At 39.7% G+C, this 24,496-nt stretch overlaps 1 protein-coding gene and 1 long non-coding RNA gene across 3 annotated transcripts in view; one reads left to right on the plus strand and one right to left on the minus strand.

The window, feature by feature from the left end:
- cntn4 (contactin 4) overlaps positions 1–24,496 on the minus strand; it is a 242,934-nt gene that overhangs the window by 34,478 nt on the left and 183,960 nt on the right. For both annotated transcript variants that reach the window (XM_032549067.1, XM_032549066.1), the window contains exon 12: positions 3,329–3,456. In XM_032549067.1, the coding sequence (XP_032404958.1) occupies positions 3,329–3,456 (128 nt within the window). The remainder of the gene's footprint in view (positions 1–3,328; positions 3,457–24,496) is intronic.
- On the plus strand, positions 1,532–13,290 carry LOC116710187 (uncharacterized). Its single transcript, XR_004337064.1, has 3 exons — positions 1,532–1,743; positions 5,862–5,866; positions 13,281–13,290. It is a non-coding gene; the product is annotated as an uncharacterized LOC116710187 (long non-coding RNA).

Raw genomic sequence — 24,496 nt, forward strand, 5'->3', positions numbered from 1 at the left:
GCATGATGCACTCTGAGCGCTCCTAACATCCTCAACTGCTGCTGACTTTTAAACATTAATAATAGATGGATTTTACCTTTTATAATTCAACAGAAAATGGAAACATGACTTGATAGTGATTTGCAGAAGAAAGCACCAGTTGGGACTTATTTAAAATTCCATTATGTGATGTGTTCTTCAGTAAAAAGAGAAATAATGTAGGGATACAAAGTGGAATATTCTTCTTGGAGTTACTCATATGGACATGAATAAAATGATTTTTTTTAAGTATTCAATGAAAAGCTTGCTTGTAGGGAGAAGTCAATTAAAAACACCTTTTTATAGAAACGACATGGATAATTGGAGAAAAAGTTCTGTTATAGCAGGCTGCTGTGGTATTGACACTGCATTTCACAGGATTTTATAGACCGAAGAAGAAAGACTATTAAATGTACTGAACCTTGGAACAAAAATCATAAGCCCCACAAGAAGAAAGCTCTGACTTTATATAGAAAAAAAATCATTTTACTTCAGAGAATGATGGAAAGCTTACATCAATTTTAAGCATATAGGCCCGGGATTTTTTATTTTATATTTTTTTGGTATGATTTTAATGGATTTTTTTTTCTTTGACCTTTGTACGTCCTTTCCCTAAAGATGGAGAATCAATAAGAGCTGGATGTTCAGGTGCAGTTATGCTCAGACATGTTTTCTCTCAGGTGGAGAATAAAAAAGGGGGGATTTTGCCGAGTCTGTTTACAGGTTTATATCTACAACATGCAACCCGGTCACAAAACTCAAGAGATGAAAAGGTAACTGTTTGATTGCTCTGAAACATGCAGGAATTTATTGTTAAAAAGAAAATAGGTGGATCTCAATAAATCAGAATATCAGTTAAAGGTTAAGTTAGTTTAGCAATTATATTCACAAACAGAAACTTGTCTAACAGGAATGTATTAAATACAGAATGGTGTATTTCAACTCTATTTCTAAACAGCTTTGAGCTAATGGAAAGCTAAGATTCACTTTCTCAATAACTTTCTCACTTCTGCTAATCCACTAATGTGCTAACAGTGAGCTAATTTGCTTTTGCTAACTTTGAAAATGTTAACGCACTTAGCTTCTCCTAAATTAGCGCTAGTTTATTTGGCTGCTTTGAAAACTTTCAGTTGTTCAACATGCGTGTTGACGTTTTTGTTAGGTAAATTGTATATATTATTATCAAATATTTGTTGTTTCATGTGCCTTTATAATGTTCTTGTCTTATATGCCTTTATTTGTTTCATCTTAGCATAAAGAAAGTTTCTGTGTTGTTGAATTACTTTGATTCTTTTCTCAGAAGGCCTCTCTGAGGAAGAGCAGAGAAACTGTTTTCAACATGGTTATCGCTCAGCAGAAACCTCTGCATCCTTGACCTGTTAGATAGCTATAAAACCATCGCTGTGAAGACGTACAACTTGCTCTGTGTTATCCTGTGTCTGGAACAGAATAATCTAGTGTGTAGATACCATGTGTTTTGTTAGTGACTAGCATTTGCGTTGCAATTATGTGATTGAAGTGTTCTCCCCACCCCTTTGAGACGCTCTCTGTAACAGGGATCCTAACAGCAATAAAAAGGGAGAACGGACACATATGTTTTCAGAACGGAAGAGATGTGTGACTGAAAACATCTCTGGCTGTTCTCCTCGCGAGTACAAAAGAATCTAACTCTCTTGTCTTTCTTGTGTTTGTTAAATCTGTCTCAATAGGTGTTTAAACCTGACAGTTTTGGTTATCACTGTTATGAACTCTTTAATGCCCGGTTCACACAGCAGATATTGATAAAGTTTGTAATGAAAACGCAGCTATTAACACATGCTGCATATCAACATAATTGAAGCTGGTGATTTAGCCATTTAGTGTTAGCTTCCACTAAATACCGTGTTGGTGTAACGCTTCAGCAAAAGCTAATATCTGTGATTAGCTTAAGGGATAGTGCAACTAACTTGTTAGTTAGCGGTGCCTACCACTGCAGAGGACCAATAAAATGGTTTCTTTTAAGTTAAGTAATGCACTGTTATCTAAATGGTAGGACCACACAAGGAGCCTGTTGACTTGACAGTTGTTCACCAGGTGGTCAGCAACATTTAAGCAGGGTTAGCCGTAAGGAAGCTGTTTGATTACTGTGCTGTATTCAAGCATATTGATGAAAATGTAAGTGTAAGAATAAAAGTTTGGTGTAGAAATGTATTTTTTTAGAAAAATAGATGCTTTGAATGTATTGGTACAAATATTAAATGGTTATTTTAACAGAAGGTTTCTGTATTTAAAATCCTCTCTTTGTTGGTCTTATGTAAGTCAAGTCTTGAGTTTTTTTCATCTTTAAACCTAAGTTGTCAAAATGATTAAAAATAAATGCTTTAAATAAATCCTTCCGTGATCTTGGGGAATAAATACAACACATAAAAACTTCACTTGCAAATCAAATTAATAAAATTCTTTAACGTTTTCATGACATTGTAAATTATTGAATGTCATTATCGCCAAACAGTTTCCTCGTGAAAATCTATACAAAAACCTTTCTGAATGTGAAAGCATGGTCTTCCCTCCTCCAGGTCAATATACTGAAGATCAATAATTCCATAAATCTACACAAGCCTGCCAACAAGGAAGGTCAATACAAGAAATAACAATAACACAAGTGAACCGTGCAAAGAGGGTCACAGTGAGGGAACAGTTCAGCGAATAAGTCAGCAAGTCCCCCAGGAAGCCGAGGAGGCGAGAACACCTTCCCCCTGTGGAAATAGGACATGAAAAACAGCCACGTGCACTGAATAAAACCGCCCAACGCGCCGCACTCTATACCCGGCTCACATTCATTTTTAATGAAGTGTAATAAGTCATAACACCGGAGCAGAAATGCAATCCACCACCCAGATGATCAAACAACACAAGGACTTCTTCACACCGCATATCCTCTGACAGAGCCGGAGGCGCCGAGGCAGGGAGCTGAACCGCTTCGGCATCTCCACAAACACAAACAGCAGCCGATGTGTCTGTGTCTCACCCGGCAACGACGACACGGAGGTGCGGGGGCGGGGAGGAGAGAAAGAAAAAAAAAAGTAATTCTCCCTGCGTGCTTATCAGAGGGCAGTGACTGGATGCTTCTTTCTGCTCTGGTCATTTTTTATTTATCCTTTCAAACACTTCGGTTTAGTTTTTCAAACAGCTGAAACGGAACATGGCGCAGGTCCACTCGCTGCCAAAAGCTAAGAAAACATTCATTTCAAACATGTGTTGGCAGGGTCAGGGTCTCTGCTGAACGGGCTGAAAAAGAGAGACATGATCAAACGGAGGGACACAGAAATACCTTTTACTGTAACACTTCCTGTGCTGCTCGCCACTCCAAACTGGTTTCTTGCAACGCAGGTGTAGAGGCCGGCGTCCAGTTTGGTCACGTTCCATATCCGAAGGCTGCCATTGTCCAGGATGGAGACCCTGTGGTTAAAAAAGAGAATATTGGTACTATATTAATGTAATTTATCTTGGCAAGATTTCTGCTTGAGATTAAAATCACTTTTTCCAGATAGACCTGCTCTTACAATAAAACACTGCAAATCATTGACAAACCATTCCCGCAGTGAAACATGGTGATGGTTTTCAGGACAGAAAAACTGATTTTTAAAATTTTTATATATATAATTTTTATATAAAACAGAGAAAAACCACAGGAGAGCAGGAGAACACACCTTTATACGTGTGTATAAAGGCCTTATACACACGTAGCTGCAGCCAATACCTCTGCCACATTGTTTAAAAAAAATTAGATCAGTTTCACAAAAGTTTTCATCCACATGAACTTGCACAAAATCGCCCAGAATGTTGTTTTTTAACATGCCAAACCCATAGGGGGCAGTGTAGCACAAAGCTAAAAACTATCAGCCAATCAAATTGCTTCAAAACAACCATGACTTCCTGTTAGGAGTTAAACATGGCGCTAGGAGGTTCAGATATATAACTTGAACTACTTTAAATAGTGTGCTAGAATATAAAGTTGATAAAACACAAGATGAATCAAGTCAGTGTAAATATGTGGATATATTTATAACATCTCCGTTATTTGTCAAAGACTGTAATGTGTGTGACCCTAAGTCTCTGTTTTCCCGTGAACACGCAAACACAAAACTAATACGGATAAAAACATTTCCATGGTAACCGGTTCGGAAAATTCCACATTCATTTGTGCATTACTAAAGGAAAACAAGGCTGCATATTCAAATATTGGGAAATACTGTGACAGCGTAGGGCTCACCAGCTGTGGCATTTTCACATACAGTATAGAACACAAAGATATGAACAGTGACAGCACAAATTTATACATGAATGAAAAAAGTTCATAACCTATTTTTTTGGTCATTGCCTGACATGATGAGGTGCTGTAGGGATATGTTTTGATGTGCTAATAAGAAATGTTCTGCAGTTTTCATAAAACAGAAATAATCAGGAACAAGGATCTGATCAGAACTTTGATTAGGAACTGTTCCAATACCCAAGATTGGATCAGGACCAACAATTGTCATAACGTTCAGAAATATGGAGCTGCTTGCGGCAAAAACACAAAAACACCCAAGATAGTATACCATTTTCTACTTTTCTACCAAAAGTAGAAAATTCACTTCTACTTTTTCTCAGATGCAGCATATAAAATACAGCCTCGCATTTTCAGGGCTGATTAATTCAGCATGTAGCTCCGAGATATCTGGGACAAAAGTGGCTTCCTGCCCTTTATACAATGACCACAAGTGCTCCAAAGAAGGTCAAAAGGCCTCAACAAAAGTTGACATTTTCAAAATAACATGCAGGAGTGGAAAATGTGCCCTTGAAAGCAAGGTATTGTGGGAAATCAAGGGTGGGCCACCTCATCAAAGCACGCTGAATTTTAATTATCTGAAATGCTCTGCTGATTCTGCAAGCTGTAAACATAAAACGTCCTCAGCCTGATTGTGCAGGGGGGGAGAGGGGCTGTGTGGAGGGGAAGGATGTGAGGCTGGAAAATTGCTGCATTTACTTATGAACATAGTTGAGGGAGTCAAAGAAAACGGAGCCATCCGCTGTCGGATGGCACTCAGGATTTCAGAGTTCTGAGGCACTTTAGTATTTTTCCGCATGGCTTCAAACTGCAAAGTTAAATCATTCATCACAAGCAAAGTCCAACTCCAACTAAATCTTTTTGTTATGAAATCAACCAAGAGAGGGAATGTTTGACAGATAAACACTTAAACACATTAAACCTGTCAAAACACAAATAATTCAGTACCCTGAAACAAGTGTCTATTAAACTCTTCCCTAAACAAAACAGACTAAACCAATTTTTATGTCAAAAACTCAATGGTGGGCACACAACTGTTAATATGTTCATACGCTAATAGCAGAGCAAATGTTTCAAATAAAGTAAAACACAGATATTGGGGAACAAGATAAAAACATAAATGTAATATTTAAGGCATTATAAAAGATGTAAATTATAATATCAAAGTTAAATTGGTAAGTGAGGGTTGTAGTCTTTCCAGGACCGATTTGAACTGAAGTTAGTGCTTTAGCAATAGCTTCCACTAAATACCATGTTGGTGTGGTACATTAACAGACCTAATGTTTATGATTATTGCTTTAGGATTAGTGGAACTAACATTTTTGCTAGCGGTGCCCATCGCAAGTTAGCAAACTTCATGGACTGAGAAGGATCTAACCAAACAGTGCCGTGGTAGCATTAAGCATAAAGTGAATGAAGTAACAGGCCCAACTTCAAATTCTTTTACTTCTTTTGGGATGGTTGAAACTTGGGTACAGGTGGGTGTCCAGCAGGACAGTGACCCCAAACAAACATCAAAACTGATTTTGGACAGATAAAGTAAGTTAACATAAACTTTCTGGAAAAAAATGATTTCAGCTCTTCTGACAAACTGGCTTTCTGACACAGAAATTGAATCCACAATCATTCTAAATGAACTCTAGGAATTCTGCCCAGAAACACGGTCAGATATCCAACCGGACTATAACAGAGATTTGCTGAGGGTTAAAACCCCCCACTAAAAACTGTTGCATCACCTTTCATCCTGAAAAAGAAAACTTCAAATTCTTCAATAAATGTCCAAAGTTAATGCGGCATTCAAGGCTATGATGAGTGTTTGTAGACTTATGACCAGCAGTGCACTCCTAATAAAAAGAAAAAGGTATTTTATAAACTTTATCTGTTGTTAGTGGATTAAAATGTTGATGCACTCAATACACAAAATACAACTTTGATACTTCCTTTACTTTTATTTCACCGATCTTTCATTTAGCATGTTATACTCTACTAAATGTGACTATTGTTTTATAATTGAGCTGAAATATACTGTTCATGTTTTTGAATCAGAATCTGATCTGAATATGTTTGTCATTGTTTTTTCTTATTTTTATCTAACACAATGTAATGACTTGTAGTGGCAGAGAGGGAAAACATGCAACAATGTCCCAAGGTTGGGACTTGAACCCTCGATGGCAGCGCTGAAGGCTAAGGCCTAGTCCACACATAGTTGGGTCTTTTTAAAACAATGTAGTGGAAATATTTGCTTTTATAAAATAATCTAGTCCACATCTGATCGGTTGAAGAAAAGGGTTCATCCATACAAACCCTTTAAACATGCCAAGTCCATAGGGGGCAGTGTAGGGCAAAGCTAAAACCTAGGTCAGACAATAACAATGCTTCAAAACAACCATGACTTCGTTTTTGGAATTAAACATGGTGTCAGGAGATTTATTTGTGTGTACAGGCATATAGGTTGAACTATACAATATAAAGTTAATAAAACACAAGCCTGTTGACTGGGACTAGTGTTAAAAGTCAGTATGTGGACATTGAACAATACTGTGCCTTGATTGGGAGGGATAGTTGGTGGAAAACAGCTGACCTCCAAGCTCTCTGTCTCCTTTGCAACTCAACATATCAGAGCAGCTGGACTTGTAAAAGCAAACAATCAAAACGCGTCTGAGCCAACGGAACAATCAGCACCTCTCTGATAGCGGCCATCTTTCCTCCACTGCATGGCCAAAAGGTAACAATGGTCACACGTCAGCGCCACATGATTTGTTGCAGACTGTTAAGTGTTTACCTCAAAATCTCGGGCCTCCGATGTCCACACGCAAATGCATGTGGACATAATAAAAACTGTCCATAGTTTTTATTATGAATCGTTTTTAGTGACATTAAACAGAGTTTACATGTGGATGAAAGCCCAAATAACATAAAAATCTATTTGGTTTCCCAGATGTCCGGCAACTTGTGAACTAGACCGAATACGTTGACACCACCAAATTGTTGCCATGGTTAAAGTGGGAATAAGTTACAAAACAACATCCTCAGCTTTGTGCATCTCACATACCACAGTTAAACCCGTCATCTGAACATGAAAAGAGCATGGCACAAATTCCACTAAGACATGTTTGAAAAATATATATTTTCATATGCCCACAAGACCCATACAAAATATGATAGAGTTCTGGAATTAGCAGAGGTATTTTCTGAAATGTTCCCTGCGCTTACAGAGATTATGCAGCCAGTCCCAATTCACACATTCATCATAGAACAGCGACTGTACAACACCATAGCCTCAATCTATCATAGTGTCCTCACAGCGGTGCCCTGCAGCCAACCAGCCGCTCACTTTCTCCTAAAGTAGCTCTGTATTACAAAACCTATAGACCATCCATCCATTACATGTGGAAGTGGTGGTGGTATGGGCGGCTGTGTTAGTACTGGCATTGATGGGGTGAAGGTGATGGAATATCTGCAGGATGGTTAAACTGGGTTAGTATTGGTGGAGGGCGAAAAGAAAAGTTTGGAGCTATTTTTCTTCTCTCAATCTGACTCTGACTGGATGTACTTCTGAAATGCGATTGATACAGTGTGACATTAGTGATAACCTTCCCAACCCTCATACACACACACACACACACCCCAACACCCCCACCACCAACATCACATCCTTGCTCAGTGACTCTTTTTTCTCAAGTGGCAGATATGATAAGAAAGTCTGGAGACAGTTAGTGGAAGTGAATCTACCTTTGAAACCACATGGTGCTGCTGAGCGGAGCTCCTCTTGGTTTATGTGAGACCGAGAGGGAAAAGTGCTGAATGCAGAGCAGCCAGCAATGACCATCAGTTACAAGAGGCCACATTATGGTGTGGGACGCTGCACAGTTAATGACATCCAATCTACAGGCTGATAAATCTGAGACACGACCCATCAAACAGAACTGCAGTCCTGCAACTGACCACAGTGTTCAGCAGAGTAAGCACTATGAAAACGAGTGGAATACATTAACCACCATAGTGTGTCTAGAGCAGAACTACACTATAAAATAGAATTTTAGAGAGTAATAAATATTAGTCATTGAATACATATATGTAGGTGGAATATCAATGTATTGTGTTTTACAAGAAAACAAAGTCCTTAAAGTGATAAAAAGATTAAATTGTTTTTTAAAGCACACAAATCATTATTAAGGAGGTGTTTTCCAGCCACACAGAATCATTCTATAGCACAAATCAAGTAACTAGTTACCTTCAGATGTTATAAAAATTAAATATGACTAAAAAAATTGACTTTGTAATTTGACGCCTTAAAATCGGGCTTCTGTCTCTTTAAGAAACTACTCCTATTTCTGAAACTGCCTTCAGGAGGTCATCTCACCTAATGGTTGCCACGGAAGATTCAAGGATTTCTAAAAAGTGCATAAATAAATCAAAGCAACACTCCAGGTATGTTTTTGATTATAACATGATGTAAAGCTCAAAAAGTAGATTTTACATAATGCTGTTCCTTTAAGCACTTTTCTGATGCACAAACAGCCCTTAGAGGTCCACCTCACCACAAAAGACAATATATGAATGATGTAACCAAATCATAATCTGTTGCTGAAGATTCAAGATCCAAATATCTTGAATGTATATGTGACTGTTTATTAGAACAAAAAAGGGAAAGAGTCAGCACTCCTATGTTCCCCAAAAATCTTCTGTGAAGGAAACATGGATGACTTTGTAGAAGTAAAGAGTAAAGAACGTATTTCTCCTCACTCATCAACAAAGTCCAACAAACCCAACAGTGGAAGGAAACAAACACTTCGCGCCAAGGCAATGATGAATGACTTCAACAGAGTCAGCAGCCAGACCATTCATGTGACTATTTGTAATTTATTTTAAGGAAACATCTGTTTGTTTACCCACGATAATTAGCTGTAGCAGCTACTTGTTCTTTCTCAGTTTGAGAGCCAAATGAAGAGTGCATTTAACAGCAGTTCTGGTCCGACTTAATCAGCATTTTAGCTTTACTTACATGTAGCATTTTTCATGAAGTGATCTTTTAAGGCAAAACCGCATCATGTGAGAAAGCTGGTATAAGGTTTTGACAAGTACATTAACCCCTTTGACAGATGAACTCAAGTAAAACATAGAATGACTGTTACACACAGACATTAATTACATGAAGACTGAGCTCACCAGATAGAGAGAGCTTTTAATTTCCTGACTAAGGTACTCTTAGGTCAACAAACTACTACTCTCAGACATTTTATTTATTTTTACATTTCAAGCTCACATTTGAGCTAAAAGCTTTGCTGTCACTGCTCTCATGTTGGCTAGCCGTTATGTAACTCGTGGTGTCAATTTCATCTTTAAAAGTTAGCAACTGCAATAAAGCAATTGAATAAAAAAGCTATTTTCCATTCTATTGGAAAACGATATGGACCTGTAAGTTCTTTAAAATAAGATGGGACTCGTTTATCTAAAACTTTGTATTGATATGCTTATATATTTTTTTTAATTACTGTACATTTAACAGCGACTCAAGAAATAGCCACTGAAATTTTTAATAGGAGCTAAATTCATCCAAACAAAATTATTACACCTATTCCATTGTACCTGCATTTGGACTCGCTCCATTCCCAAACCTCCTTATCCTCAGGGGTAAGACCGGAACCACGTGACGCCTGAATCTTGTAAGACGAGGTTCCTCAGAGAGTGAACAAGTGGCGCCGCATGTAAACACAAAGACTTAAATCCTCGGCGGCCCTCCAGCGGAGCCGAGGCTGTCCTGAGCCATTCACTGCATTCTCCAGCTTTTTTTCCCCTGCTGTTTTTTATATGAGAGCTTGTACTGCGCTTCGCTTTTACTGACGTTCCAGAAAAAAGGAGCAGACTGGCTGTCGGCACAAGTCTTCGTCATTTCAATGCGAAGCTAATGGGTGAGCGGAGGGGGTCAAACACGGCAGAAGTCAACTAAGGCAAAAAAGATGTGTGTGTGAGAGAGGGTGAGCAGTATTAAAGCATTTATTTATTTATTTTTCTTTTTCTTCATCTTTCCTTCTGCCTACAAAGTGGCCATTGTGTGAGGGGACGTGTGCTGCCTTCATCCCAGGAGAAGCCAGCGGAAGGGGGCAGGTATCAATAATTCACCGGTGAGATGAACACAAGTGCCGCTCCTTCCGTTGCCGCCTCACGCGGCTTTAATGGACTCGGCTGTAATTCTCCTAAAAGAGGCAATTATGTGCTGTGTGCGCGCGCGCGGTGGAGCTGCCCGAGCGCGCCCGCGTAATCCCGAGGAACAGCTGTGCGTTTTGGGCGAGATCAAGCCCTCAAAAGGACGGCGGGCTGCGCGGTGTTGATCCTCCCTGCTCTGTGACAAGATGAAAGACACAAATAACATCAGTCACACAGCAGCTATCACGGGCCACTGTGAAGTGGAAATCGCAGGGGAAAGAGCCAGGTCCAAAGGAAGGGCCTGTGTTTGTGGTTTCCTTGCATTCTCTCTCTTTTTTCTGAGCCCCGTTAACAAACGCAGACGGCAGCTTTTTGTGCTTTTCCCTGCAATCAAAAAATACACTTGAAAGCCTCGTTTTGATGTATAATTCAGACATATGCTTGTCTTTGAGCTGTTTTTATAATTTCTATTGTGTGAGAGGAAAACTGTCACAATTCAAATAATGGATCCCCCCCAAAATAGGCAAGGGACTTTCACATTGATTGCTGCTGCTTTCAACAAGTGAGTTTCCACTGCTAAAGAACATTTGCTCGCTACAGGCAGTGCTGTAAAAATACCCCTTACCCTATTTTTCCCTCTTTATTTTGTCAGATTTGTGATAAAAAGTGGCACGTTTTTCCAGGAGTGGCCAGTCAACCAAAATTACTCCAAGAACAGCTCAGTGATTCATTTAGGTTACAAAAGAACCAAGAAGAACGTCTAAAGAACATCACTTACCTCAGTTAAGGTAAGTATAACAGTAAGAAAGAAAGAGACTGGACAAAGATGGCATCCATGGGAGACTTCAGAGGACAAAAGCATTCCTGATAAAACAATGGACCAGATCACATTTGCTAACTATTGCCTTGATTTTACTAGCAGCTAGCGGCATAGCTCAACTCGGCTCAACTCAACTGCAGAGTTCAGGTGGTTTTCCATTTCACTTGAGTAACACCACCAGTTGGGTGATGTCGTAGTTGTAACTGGGCAGCCGAGTCCGAAAAGAAGCATGATGTCATCTATTTGTGGTGCAAACAATGCTACAATAGAGGACATGTAAACTGCTGAGTCTGATACTGTCCTATAAAACTAGCACCTTGTTCTACACTTTGCTTCGTCCAGAGACTCTGGACCCTCAACAATTGCTTGATGGGAGACGTTTTAAACAATTGAATTTTATTTTAACCAATCACTAACAGTTGCTTGTGACACATTTAAATGCTTTATGAAGCTTACCAGGAAATGTGTGTAAACAACTCAATGGGGAGCATGGCTACGACATCTTAGCAATAAATTATCTTAAGCATTCTTCCTGCTCTGACTTTAATCGCTTAATATTTGGAAGCGTGGTCAACACAGAATGAATGGCTTCGTTCACTTCCTCCGCTGGCATTGCCAAACTACAATTATGAAACAGCGCAGAAAATTGACCTCATCAATCACAACTTCTCCTGTTAGGTGACTGGTTCAGTTGTAGTTCAACCAAAATGAAGGTCAATTGGGAGAAATCCTTGAAGGAAGATGAGAATTGAGAGGAAATGTGTGGACACTGGCCAGGCTACCACTGTCCAGAAAAACTCCAAATATGAGCAGTCGTTGTGGTGAGTTTTTACAAGAGTTTGTATTGTTGTTAGGGAGCTGCTCTTGTGACACTACCAGTGACTCCACTCCTTAGCCACTCAGTAGCCGATGGTATATAGACTCTAAATGCTTGGAATGAAGTAGGTGCTAAAAAAAGAGGCTGGTACCACATAACCGTTACTAGTGGAAAACCCTTACAACCACCCAGAACCCAGTTGAGCCTCGTTAAGGTAGCTGATAAGTGGGAAAGACCTATTTAGCCTCAAAACTTTTGGGGAAATATTCTGACAATTGATGAGACAAAAGTTGAACTTTTTAGAAGATGAGTGTTTACATTAGCTTTCAATAAAATGAACAGCAGGCCTAAAGTCAAACTTGGACTTGGTGGAGGTACTGTGACAGTCTGAGGCTGCTCTGTTGTCCTACCGTTGAAGCCTTAACACAACTCACAATTAATTCATGATTTAAAGTTCAGTTCTATTGTCAGATTTGTTTGGATATCACTTTTTCCCTTAAGATTTGTTTGATGATAAAAGTAAACACTGAATAAATCTGGATGGAGGAAAATACTTTTCATTGTCAAACCCAAACTTTCTAAAGCACTCATCAAAATTCAGTCTGCAAACAGAATGAGTAAACATAGAGCTTCTGATTTGAGGGTTTCATTCAGGACTATTGTTGAATACTTAGTGATTCTGAGATGCTGTGCTGCCAGAGTGTCTGCAGCCCCGTAAGCCTTTCGACCTAATTAATGAGGTAAATAAAAACCAGCTCGTCGAAATGGGGGCTAAGATTCTATCAGTGAAATTACTCAGCCATGAGACCACAGGAAGAGAGATCGTTACCGGCTCCGGTGATTTCACCAAATAATTAGTCCTCGCTGAGGCCGTTTTGTACACACGGATTATTGCCTTGGTGGAAACATAGTTTTCTTGACTTTCTACTCCGGCGGGGATTCACTTCCAAACTCCCACTTATCCAATTCGAAAAAGTGAGAAATGTGGTTGATAGTGTGTTTATTTTTTCTCCATCGTGGTAAACTCCCAGATAAGGCGACTTTGTGTTGCAGCTTCCAACTCACACTGGCTGCAGTCGACTTACCTGGGGGTGGTTTTTCTAATCGTAATTCTATCAAAGAAAAGAAAAGAAAAAAAAAACCATCCTGTGTTGCTGACCACGCCACAGGCATGAGGCTGTAATGTGGTGAGTGAGTGGAAGAAAGATGCGAGATCACCGTATCCTCTGAGCCGGGACAAGGGGAGGGACTCCACTTCGAGTGTCGAGCGGCGCTCTCGGCTGCTTTAAAGACCCTGAAGTGCTGAAACAGGGAGGGGCGAGGCGGCGAGAGATAAATCGAAAGGCCGTTCTTCAGAGGCTCCCCACAGCGTGCGGCGCTGCAGAGGAACGGCCTTGTCAGCAGCATAAATCAAGTCCAGCTGTGAGGCGTGGAGTCAGGACACCGAAACCTGCAGAGCCAGATGCAAGTGAAGAGCGTCTGCTTGATGCAGCAGGACAGCTAAACGAATCCACCACCTATTCTGAGGAGATCATCGTCAAAGTTGACCGTCGGGTAGAGACTACGCAAATCAAGTTTGATCCATTGTATTTCTGGGATTTCTCATGGCTGGCTCAACACTATCGAGTACTGTGACACATTTTTGACAATTTTACAGATTATGTCACTGTAGTTGGAGCTATAGTAACATCTCTAAACTTGTCATGTAGCTTGTAAGAGGAGGCACATGATTAGGGTATGGAAAAGGGACAAAAGTTTATTTTCTAAAGGAAATGAGACAAACATTTCTCAAAAAATATTAAAAATAATGTGAGAGGAAATCTGATATTAAATTTCATTAGTCGTGTAATGCCATGTTAAAATGATTCATAAGCTCCTCAATAATCAAAGGGAAAATGTTTACTGGCGTTGCAGCAATCAAAGACTTGTTGTAAGTGCTGGGCAATTTTTTTTTGCATGTTTTGCATGTCAAGTCCACATGTGGCAAACAAATACATTTTTATGCACTGTGGCCTTTTATATCACTTCAATATCACTACAGACAAAAACTCAGACCAAAATGGAGATTTGAGAAAATATGTATTTGTGTTTGCGTGTGTACATGAGAAAACAGAGATTTAGGGTTCCACATATAATGCACCAATAAAACAGTAAAAACGTATGGGATGAAACGGCATTCCTGTGTTATTCTTGAAGTGCTCAGTCTTTATCTTGTGAACTTTGCAAACATTGAAGCTCATGTGAAGCTCAGTCTCTCTGAGCATTCAGTGAATACCGAAATAAGTACAGATTTTTTCTCTTATGATGTCAAAATCTCCCGCATGGTTACAAAATGGACTACAAAAAGCCGATTTGTTTTATAAAATTGATTTTGGGAGATTTTATTTTGATTCTGATTCGTAGTAAATGAGAATTGGGATTCTTATGTGAATCAATTTTTTTTTATTAACTATGGTTGTTTAGGAGAAACATAAACTGTCTAAAATTACTTTGAATTTGTTGAAGCATGGCCTGATAAAAGATCAGGTATTTGCCATGAAACTCTGATCAATGCATCTGTTCTGTTCCAGTTTTCTCCACTGTTGGTATAAACCATCAGAGGTAGCCTGAGCAGTCTAAGTCTTACCTAAACTACCCAATGACTTAGATGGCACAGAAGTGACTGCCTATCTTTCATATTTTCGTTTATGTACCTTAATGTCTGAAACTCTTGAGAAAAATGGCTTATCTTTGCTTTTCCCAAGTGTATAGAACCAATAGAGTAGATTACAGAAGAAAGCCAGAAAAGCAGTGTGGAATCTGTTCACTTTTTTCAAGTCTAATTACAGTTCGGTCCATCAATCCTTGAACTGAAAGCACTGTACCTTACAGATAATTATCACCAATCTGGTAGAAAATGCCAGCCTGACAGCCATCTTTTGGAAGTGTCAGTCACAGCCCAAAAACAAAATCACAAGTTCTTTTGTCGCAGTGAGCTTGTGCTTAAAGCTGAGCAAATGATTAAGAATGACTGACAGAAAATAAGCACTTGCACACCAAATCTCCACAAAAGCACTGCAGCTGTAAAGCAGGGATACATACTGTTTCTTCTTATTAATAGAGGAGTAAGTTGCAGGCGGTGCAGCAGATGATTTTTTTCTCCTGTGGTTCATTGTGTGTAAAGTCTTGTCTCCAGGGCACCAGCTAGCTAACTTTGGAAGTATCGTTGCTTTTCAGAAACAAGCTATGGGGCAGGGCTGTGACACGGTTATTAATCTCCTATTCTATGAAATTCAAACCATAGCAGCTGCTCTGTTGTGGATTACCATAATGTAAACAGAGAAAGTGCACTTTTCCAATAGCCTCGGCTGCTAAATGAAGTTTCCTCCCTATCTTTCATGTTTTTCGTTTGTGCTAGATACAGCAGGAATGAGCAAGAGAGCAATGCAAATATTCTGAGAGAAAGCGACTCCAAGTTAGACATCTTCCATATAAGCAACTTGATACAAGGCATCAAATCAGGGGAAGATGTTAGTATTCAATAGAAAACTGTATTTTTTCAAGAAAAGAAGAAAGCTTTCTTAAGCACGTATGGCACGTCTTAAGAAACATACTGTCATACTATGACATGTCTCTTAATCAGTTAGGTATCGAGGGCAAGGAAGAGTATTGGCAGGATAAACAAGTATAACAAAATTGCTCTGTTTAATCCTTTTAGGTTTTAAATGCCTGGATATTATAAAACATTCTGGATTTGCCTCTGAAGTCTGCCTACCTGGCCGACCGGGTAGGCAGAATCCTTTGTTGGCCATGACGACAGATTTCAGATTTATTTATTAATTGCCAAATACTGTCGGTAATAAATGCTAATTGCTAATTGGAAGTGAGATGTGGAATCTGAGAAAAGAAGGAGGCATTCGTCCACATATGAAGGTGTCTTCAAATGTGGACAACCTTTGCTGCACTGCTAAAGGCATCAGATGTGGCCTTCGAAGGATGCAGCCCTTGGATTTGGACAAACCCCTCGATAGCAACAATTGTAATTTGCCTGTGTTGTAAGCAAAGGGCCATGTTCTGTAGCTGAGGATTAGGCTGCCAAGGTTCCTGTCTTCGGCAACTATCCACCTTCCAAAGTCCTGGACCAAGTACAAAAATTGAAGCAAATGAGGGAAAAATGGGGAAGGGGATCAACATAGTCACATGGTGCTGTGTCGCAGTAATGTGAGCGCTGTACTGATCTGTCATGGTGAAGGCAGCTGAGTCAAACGTTGAGGCTCTCCTATCCTCATCTATAGTTACAAACTCTTGGCAGTGACTGAAAGAACATGACTGAGTATACAAGCGGCTGAAATGAGTTTCCTCCGCAGGGTGTCTGGACTCCCCCTTACTGATAGGCTTCAGAGCAGAGCCACTGCTCCTCCGCATTGAGGGGAACCAGTTGAGATGACTTAGGCATCTGGTTAGGATGCCTAAGGTGTTCCAGGCACATCCCATTGGGAGACCCAGAGGAAAACATTTCTACAGTTTTAAACCCAGAACATTTTAAAACCTCGATATTGATAACTTGTACTAAGAGGGAGGGCATTTAATGTATCATTTGTTTCGTGCTAAATTTCTTTTCATAAAAATTTAGATTTATTGTTGTGATCAATTCCAATTTATGATGTTAAAAAAAGAAAAAACTGTATTGTGTTACTTTCACTATTTTCTCCACTGTTTCTTCATTGATGGTATCAAAAATCTAATTAATTTGAAAATATGATATGATAAACACAATTACTGTGTGTGGTTTAGTGATTCAAATCACACTTCTTTACCTAACTGGTTTCCTAAAGATGTGTATTACACAATTTTCCAAGAGCAGTATTAATGTTTGTGGGGTTATGAATGCTGTGCCATGCAGTCATAGTTATACAGTCACCTAAAAATAATAAATAGTTCTTATCACCACTTTTATTGTTACCACAATAGTTCCACAAAATATCAAGGTTAAGTCCATATCGCCCACCGCTACATTGTACATAAAGCTACTTGAAAAATATTATTTCCTTGATTTGAGGCCATCTCATGAAACAAGCCAAACAGTCTAATTCCTTTCCATGGAGGATGATGCGATTGTGGTGGTAATTGCACTTGCGAGGGGAAGAAATTTATCGGCCCAGGGCAGAGGGGGATTTGTGTGTGTACTTCCAGAAGATTCCTCTAATCGCAAATTGCGGCTGCGCTTTATTCCCTTTCCAGAGATATTCATCTGTACTCGTGTGCCGAGGCTTCCCTTCAGGAATAAAGAGAACACACATGTTTCACAGGAAATTGTCAGAGGAACCAAGATGGATTACACATGCTGCACCAGTGGATTCACACTTTGAAAAATGATATCAGCCATCATCTCCCAGATAAAAATAATCCCAGCAAGCCGTACACGGGATGCAGGAGGAAATAGAGAGAGTTTTCCGACCTAATCTCAGAAAACATCTCAGAATTCACTTTATTGCAGTTTAAAGATTTATTTGAGTTTATTCAAAAAAATTCTATATGTTTTTTCTTAAAAAAACAAACAAAAACAAAGTAAGACCAGTTGGAAAAGAGAGAGGAGGAAAATAGGAGCTAATTCAACAACTGCTCAGTCAGTTTGATGGATGAAAATATGGTGTTAGATGATGTGAAGTCTTACAGCTCCATTCTGCCCCTGAACGGCGCACTGGGATGTAGGAGGTACAGAAATATTAGCTGAAAATAAGATTCATCTTGAAATTGGTTCGTCTGTCTCTAAATACAACGGCCGGTAGCAGTGGTGACTGTAACACAAAAGTTAGCTCAGATTATCTTTATAAAAGCCCAAGAGAGATCAGAGATCAAAAGCTTCTTAAATGTTTCATTTACATTTTCACAAAGCTAACATTATCATTCATTCTGCTTGTAAATGTGAAGACAGATTTCATACAGCGATGATGTGATGATATGTTGATATGCAATAATGTGTTCATAAGGACAAGATCTTTGCAATAAAACTAAGAATTTCCATTTTTTGTTTGTTTGTTTTCAAAAGTAGAAAAGATTTATGTCTAACAGATTGTGTTAAAGACTATGTCCTGACCCAATGACCTTTGCCACATGTCGTCCCCTTCTCACATTACCTATAGAGCCAAAAAAAAAAACTTTCAAAAGATAATATGACATGGATTATCTGTGAGCCATAATGGATCAAACTGAATCAGTTATTAGTCTGTCTGCTTGTCAATCGTTCCTGGTAGACACCATGGTCATTTTGTATTACAGGCAGTACTTGAAAATCAAATCCATCCATTTCAGTTCACCATGGTCTACATTTCATTGCCTGCTCATCTGGAAACCTATTACTATAAAGTACACCCCACTGAAAAACAACTGTCACTAAAAACACAATGAAGACACATTCTTACTTTTAGCGCATTAGCTGTCTTTAACAATACTCTGTTCAGTAGATGAACATGTACTGCGACGTTCCCTAGCAACATGCAGATCCTAAGAGTGTGTTCTTTTCCAGCTAAGTCACAAGTTACAAGGAAACAGCAAGACAAATTGAAAACCAGACTGTGGCCTTTAGTTTTATAGAGGGTTAAGTCTATGATGACATTAGAATGGTTGATGTGAAGTCTTATGTGCTTGATCGACTAACAACAGTGAAAGGCAAACCACAAACCTACAAACGGGGCGCTTAGCAACAGCAGCGACAATGACAAAAGTTCAACATTGCCCGTGTGTGAACGGGCAATGGGCGTCTACATGTGTGAGTTCCAAATTTGACATGCACAAATTTCACCGGTCGATTTGTTGGAGGAGGGCAACCAATTGTTACCTTGTTGAACAAGTTCTGAAGGAAATGAATGGAGAGGGAGCTACGCTGCCTTCTGTGTGTAAAAGTCCTTTAGTCTGGCTAGTTTGTTTAAACTTTTCACTAAAACCAATAGACCTTAATCAGGACTATCAACAGAAAAATGTATTTTCAATGCCTATAATCCACAACAACAATGTGCTCATACTCATCAAAACCCACCAATAAATAACCCCAGAGAAACTTCAAACTAGCATGTCATACGCCATGAAAATCAACACTAGTCCCAGACATGAGTGGGACAGTAAAGTGTTCATTTGAAATACCTTGAAAACTTCACAAGTCCCTAAACCCCTTCATCTTGGAACATGAATGGGAACAAATGAATAAAAAGAGGATGTCAGTTATAAAGGCGGTCTGGTAGTACATCTAGTACCGACCAATGAAACCATTTACCTGAGTTTCCCTCCTAAAGAAAAGCAGATTTCAGCCCGTCGAAGTCTGAAGCAACCAATAAGATTATTTCCACCTCCTGAGCAGCTCTAACTCCGACACATGTTTGGATAAATAAAACATTTAATCTGTAGCACCGTTGTGTATGTGTGTGTATGGAGGGGTGTGTGTGTGTGTGTGCACCTCTGAACAGTGCTGGGTGTTGTCTGCAACTGGCAGCATCAGCAAAGCACTAATCCTCACTTTGCTTCCATTCTCAGCATCGAGGTGGGGGGCGGTTGCAAACCGAGCTCCTTCACGTCGCTTTCGAGAGAGAGGAAAGAAGCGCAGAGGTGTGTGTGGCAGCCCGGCAGAAATGAAAAGACACAGTCAGCTGTCCGCCGCCGCCGTCTTCTCAGGTAGCACACCTCGACTGGAGGCGAGGTGATGAAAGAAGGCCTTGTGGGTGCAGAAGCTTTCAGTATTCAGCCTCGGCGCCACTCACTCACCGCCAACCTCCGAGGAGAGTTGGAGCTCCTCTTTACAAGCAGATGTTCCATTAGAGCCAAATGGGGGGAAATTAGAGATTTGATGGGAAATAAATGCGAAGTGACTTTTAAACATGATAAACACTGTGTTTTTTTGATGAGCATAACAGCGTGCGTCCTGAGAAATGAGGAGACTGAAATAACGCCGGTGGACCATCCGTTCACGCGGATCATTAAATTATACCATTTATTATTACACCTGTTTCCCTACAGCGTATATTATTTCAAAGTCTTCATAAAATTAAGCCCTGAGACATGTGACAGGATTCTTATTAAAATCTCCTCAAACAGCGCAGCAGCATAAGGGAAAGAAAAGTGTGATAAAGGAAATTAGTGCAAAGTTCAATGCTTACGCCTCTTCAGCAGCGTTGGTGTTCTCTTGACACTGATTCTTTCTGGAATGCAGCTTTCTGAGCAGATGGGCTTCTAAACATTTACTCATGTATAGAGTAAATGGCTGTTCTCTTCAGCTCGCCCCCCCAAGGGGTTCAGTCTGGGGGACCAAAGCAGCCACAGCAGAAGATTGACAATCGTTTTGTCCCCTGAAAGATTTTTGGTTTTCAGGTTACAATCAGAAGACACCAGATTTTTATTCTAAATCCCCATATTTCAAAGAAATACCTTTGGCATAAATGGACTATAGCACTTTCCCAATCAAGTGAGTGACATTCACATTTGCACACACATTTATAAACCAATACCACAGACTGACAGGCAATTCAACGTGTGGCAGGAAGCTGGAGCTGAAACCTACAACCTTCAGATCACAAGACCCACAGAGCCATAGTCACCCCTGATACTCACTCAGGCTGCATTCACACCAGCCCTGTTTATGCCGCTTTAGTTAAACTCCAGTTTTGTTTAGAAAGTCTGATTTGTTTGCAGAGGTTCAATGATCAACTGAGCTCTGATGCAAACCAAAAGAGAGAACTCTGGTCTTGGATTGGTTCAAGTGAAATCTGGAGCATATGTGTGAATGGAGACCACTCCTAAAGCAGGAAGTTGACCAAAGGGCAAGGGATTCTGGGTAAATACAACCAAATCAAATGCATGTGTGTAGCATCAGCAGGAGAAATGACTCGTGGTCTTTTTCCGAGCCAAAACCTTGAGATTTTGTTCAAAACAAATATTAATGTGGGTTTTTTTTTTTTTTTACATAAAATAAGGTTAGGGAAGCTGAAACACTTATTTTGAGATTGCATGTAGTAAATTAGTTGCTCCTTGCGTGGTTTCCTATTAGCTTTAAACATTCAAAGACATGAGCTGAAGTACCAAACAAATGTAGCTGATGATTTGTAAACTGCTCCAGGCAACAATATGAGCCAGAGAACATCCTGATACCAACATTTGTCATGCTCACTGATTAATCTGCTGCTTGCTGCTCATTCTGTGAAATGTGCACCAAAATGGATCAACAGTTCAAAGCAGAAACAAGCAAGGATAAAACTCACATCTAAATTTATTAATTCAAAAACTTGTGAAACCAAGATAAACAATTTTTTAAAAAGTCAGAATATAAAAAAGGTAAATTATCATTTTTGGCATTAACTTCCCCAGAACTATTTGACTTGATTTCAGAATCTATTGCAAAATATCTTCATGTTTGTGTAGAGCTGCTAAGATGTGCCCACATCTTAGTTCACTTGAAATAAGACAAAATTAACTTTCAAGTAGCTTTTCAGCAAGAAATAGGAGATTGTTTAAATAATTCCTTAATATTGATTAAGATAGGAAAAGTATCAGTTCCACTGGCCGATTATTTCATATATGGAAAAATACCTCGTCGTAAGTAGGTTTGTCACGGTAACATTAATTATCACAACACATGATATTATTGTTGTTTTGAGACAATTTCCAGCCAATTTAATGATGATGCAAGTTTGCCTTCTGAAAGAGTAATAAACTTTAGTTTTGTATCGATGGAACAGGAAGACATTTTAAATATATAAAAATAAAACACATCAACCAAAAACAATAAATAAAATGAAAATAAAAACCACAAACATCAGAGACCGTAAATAAATTGCCCATCAAAACATCAGATTAATTTATCACAAGATTAACTGATTAATTGCTTATTGTGACAGGATTGGTCATAAATAAGATTTTGTGTTTTTGCAGTGTACTTTTACCTTCCGTGTTGGGAGTGTGAAACTTGGATGACGCCTACATGAACAGACTCAAAGGTCCAAGGTCCAATGTTTGTCTTAGGAAAGAAACATGGAGTATTTGTCCCTGTGCTTAATGCAAGAGGCAGCAATGCAGACTCAACGCTGCAGCTTGTGAAACAACAGCTGATTGAACTCGCCTGCCGCGAGCAACCTGACACACTCCATTTCTCCTCAGTAGTGACATATTCAAATGCTGTTGCAGGCTGGTGTGTGTAGCTGGCAGGGCCCGCTCCCATCCTGATCAGCAAGACCTGCTCCGCTCTGCTCTGCTCTGCGCTCTCAGCTGCTTTGTTCCAGCTGATGTCATCTAAACCTCGTCCCTGCAGGGTTGTCTGGGGTAGATAAGACATACCCTCCTTCTGCCGGTGTCCTACCAAAAAAAAAAAAAAAAGAAAAAAGAAAAACGAGGCTGCTGCTATGAAGATGGATTATCCAGCTGGTGACACAGGTTCCCTTTCTGCCGGAGCCACTCTGGAGTGCTAACGCAATTAAGGCAATTAATCTTCAACAAAAGGGGTTCACAGCTACCTCTAATGATTTTGCACCTTTCTGCACAGTTGTGTAACCGTGCAGACCGGCTCAGACATGCACGCACGCAACTGCTCATGCACACAAACGTAATTATTTCATCAGGGTCGTACACAGTACGTGCAGAAACGTGATTCAAAGCTTATAGCACACAGCTAATGAGTAAGAAAAAAATGTTTATTTGGCTCCATCATTTGCAGCGTAATCATCTGGACGGTGGGCTGTGCTTGCAGTAGCTGCATGAAGCATGGGGGAGAGGCTGCGGGTGGGCAGGGAGTCTTCCAAACTCAACTGGGAATTTGCAGCACAACAGATTGGTGGTGTATGATTCACAGCTCCTGGTAAGAAAAAACAACAACTAACAAACCAAAAACTAACCGAGGCTGAAGTCAAACGCTCTGTTACATCTACTGATTCGAGAGAACAAAGTGTGTCGAAACTTGACTTTGTGCCTCCTTTTATCTCCTAGATGTGGAGGCAGGTCTGCTTCTAAAATACTGCTATTGAGTAAATAGATAAAGTATCTGGAACAGGTGCTACAAGCAACTCAACAAGGTCATCAAAATCAATGGAACTGAGGAGGTTTATACGGGCATATAGCATCGCAGCTGTCCGTAGTGCTGTGAACAGCATTCAGGGCTTCTGCTGGTTCCACCAACTCAAACTGAAGACTTTTTAAGACCATTGTGAGCGGATTTTAACAGAGCAGTATTATGTAAAATTGACTTTTTGAGATTTACATCAATGAGTTATAATATTCCCTCATCAAAGACATACCTGGAGTGTTGACTTGATTCTTTAATCTCCATGGCAACCATTCAGCTGTGAAAAACACCTCAGTGGATCTACCTCCACCTTCAAGGCAAAGCTCCTCCTCAGACCTGCAGTCTCCAAGTTTCTGCCTCACAGAGCAGCCCTTCCTGCAACCCCCCCCCCACTGAGCTCCTTCAGACTAGCCAGCAGCAATTAGCAACACCTGGTGGAAGTGCACATCTACTGAGCTCATTATAGGATCTACTTCTCAGAGAAACACTAGTAAATTTGTTTTCTCTATTAAAGGGTTAATAGAGGAGCCATGTTGTGATGACTTCCTGAAGGCGGAGTTTCAGAAAGAGCAGGACTTTCTTAAAGAGACAGAAGTATTAAATTAGGAAGTAAATTTTCATTTAAGTCATATTTAATATTTATATAGCATTTTTATAACTGCAGTTAACATAGCTCTCCTCGATTGTGCTATAAAATGGCATAACATATATAACTTTATAGCATTATAACATGATGCAAAGCTCAAACAGGTCAAATTTGCATAATACTGCCCCTTTCAAAGCAGTTCAATAACTCAGATGAACCAAGCAGAACCAGTTCATGAACACCTCATTTTGACCAGATGAATTTCTTGAGGGTTCAACTCCTGTGCAACACAAACATCTCACATCATTTCAAGAATTATGCCATGACACAGAAACAAGAAAATTTGTAAATCACATCCATTAGTCAAAATGCAAAGAGCAGAAGTAATGTCACAATTTCAGACAGCATGATATGACTTAACGCCAAAGTGAGCCCAAAGCCATGACAGATTTTACTGAGAGTGCGTTTAAAAGGCAGATTGGTCCAATGATTACCGCAGCAGATGCTGAGCATTTTTCCTTGTGATGTGCACAACAGCGTGGCACGAGTGTGCATATGTCACGGATGAGCAGAGAAGCAGATAATAGGGAAGAGAGACAAGGAAAGACACAATCAGCACATTTAAAGGAGCTGACGTGTTTTCAAGCTACGTAAACGGCTTTTCTAATTCCTGGCTGGCTACAGCCTCTGGGATAGAAATCATTTCAATATGAACCAGGGTGGACTGAGTTGAGTTGTGATTGTGAAGCTGTGATTTTCTCTTTAATTTAGGAGCAGCCTAC

The sequence above is a fragment of the Xiphophorus hellerii genome, chromosome 20 (genome assembly GCF_003331165.1).
Source record: "Xiphophorus hellerii strain 12219 chromosome 20, Xiphophorus_hellerii-4.1, whole genome shotgun sequence".
NCBI lineage: Eukaryota > Metazoa > Chordata > Actinopteri > Cyprinodontiformes > Poeciliidae > Xiphophorus > Xiphophorus hellerii.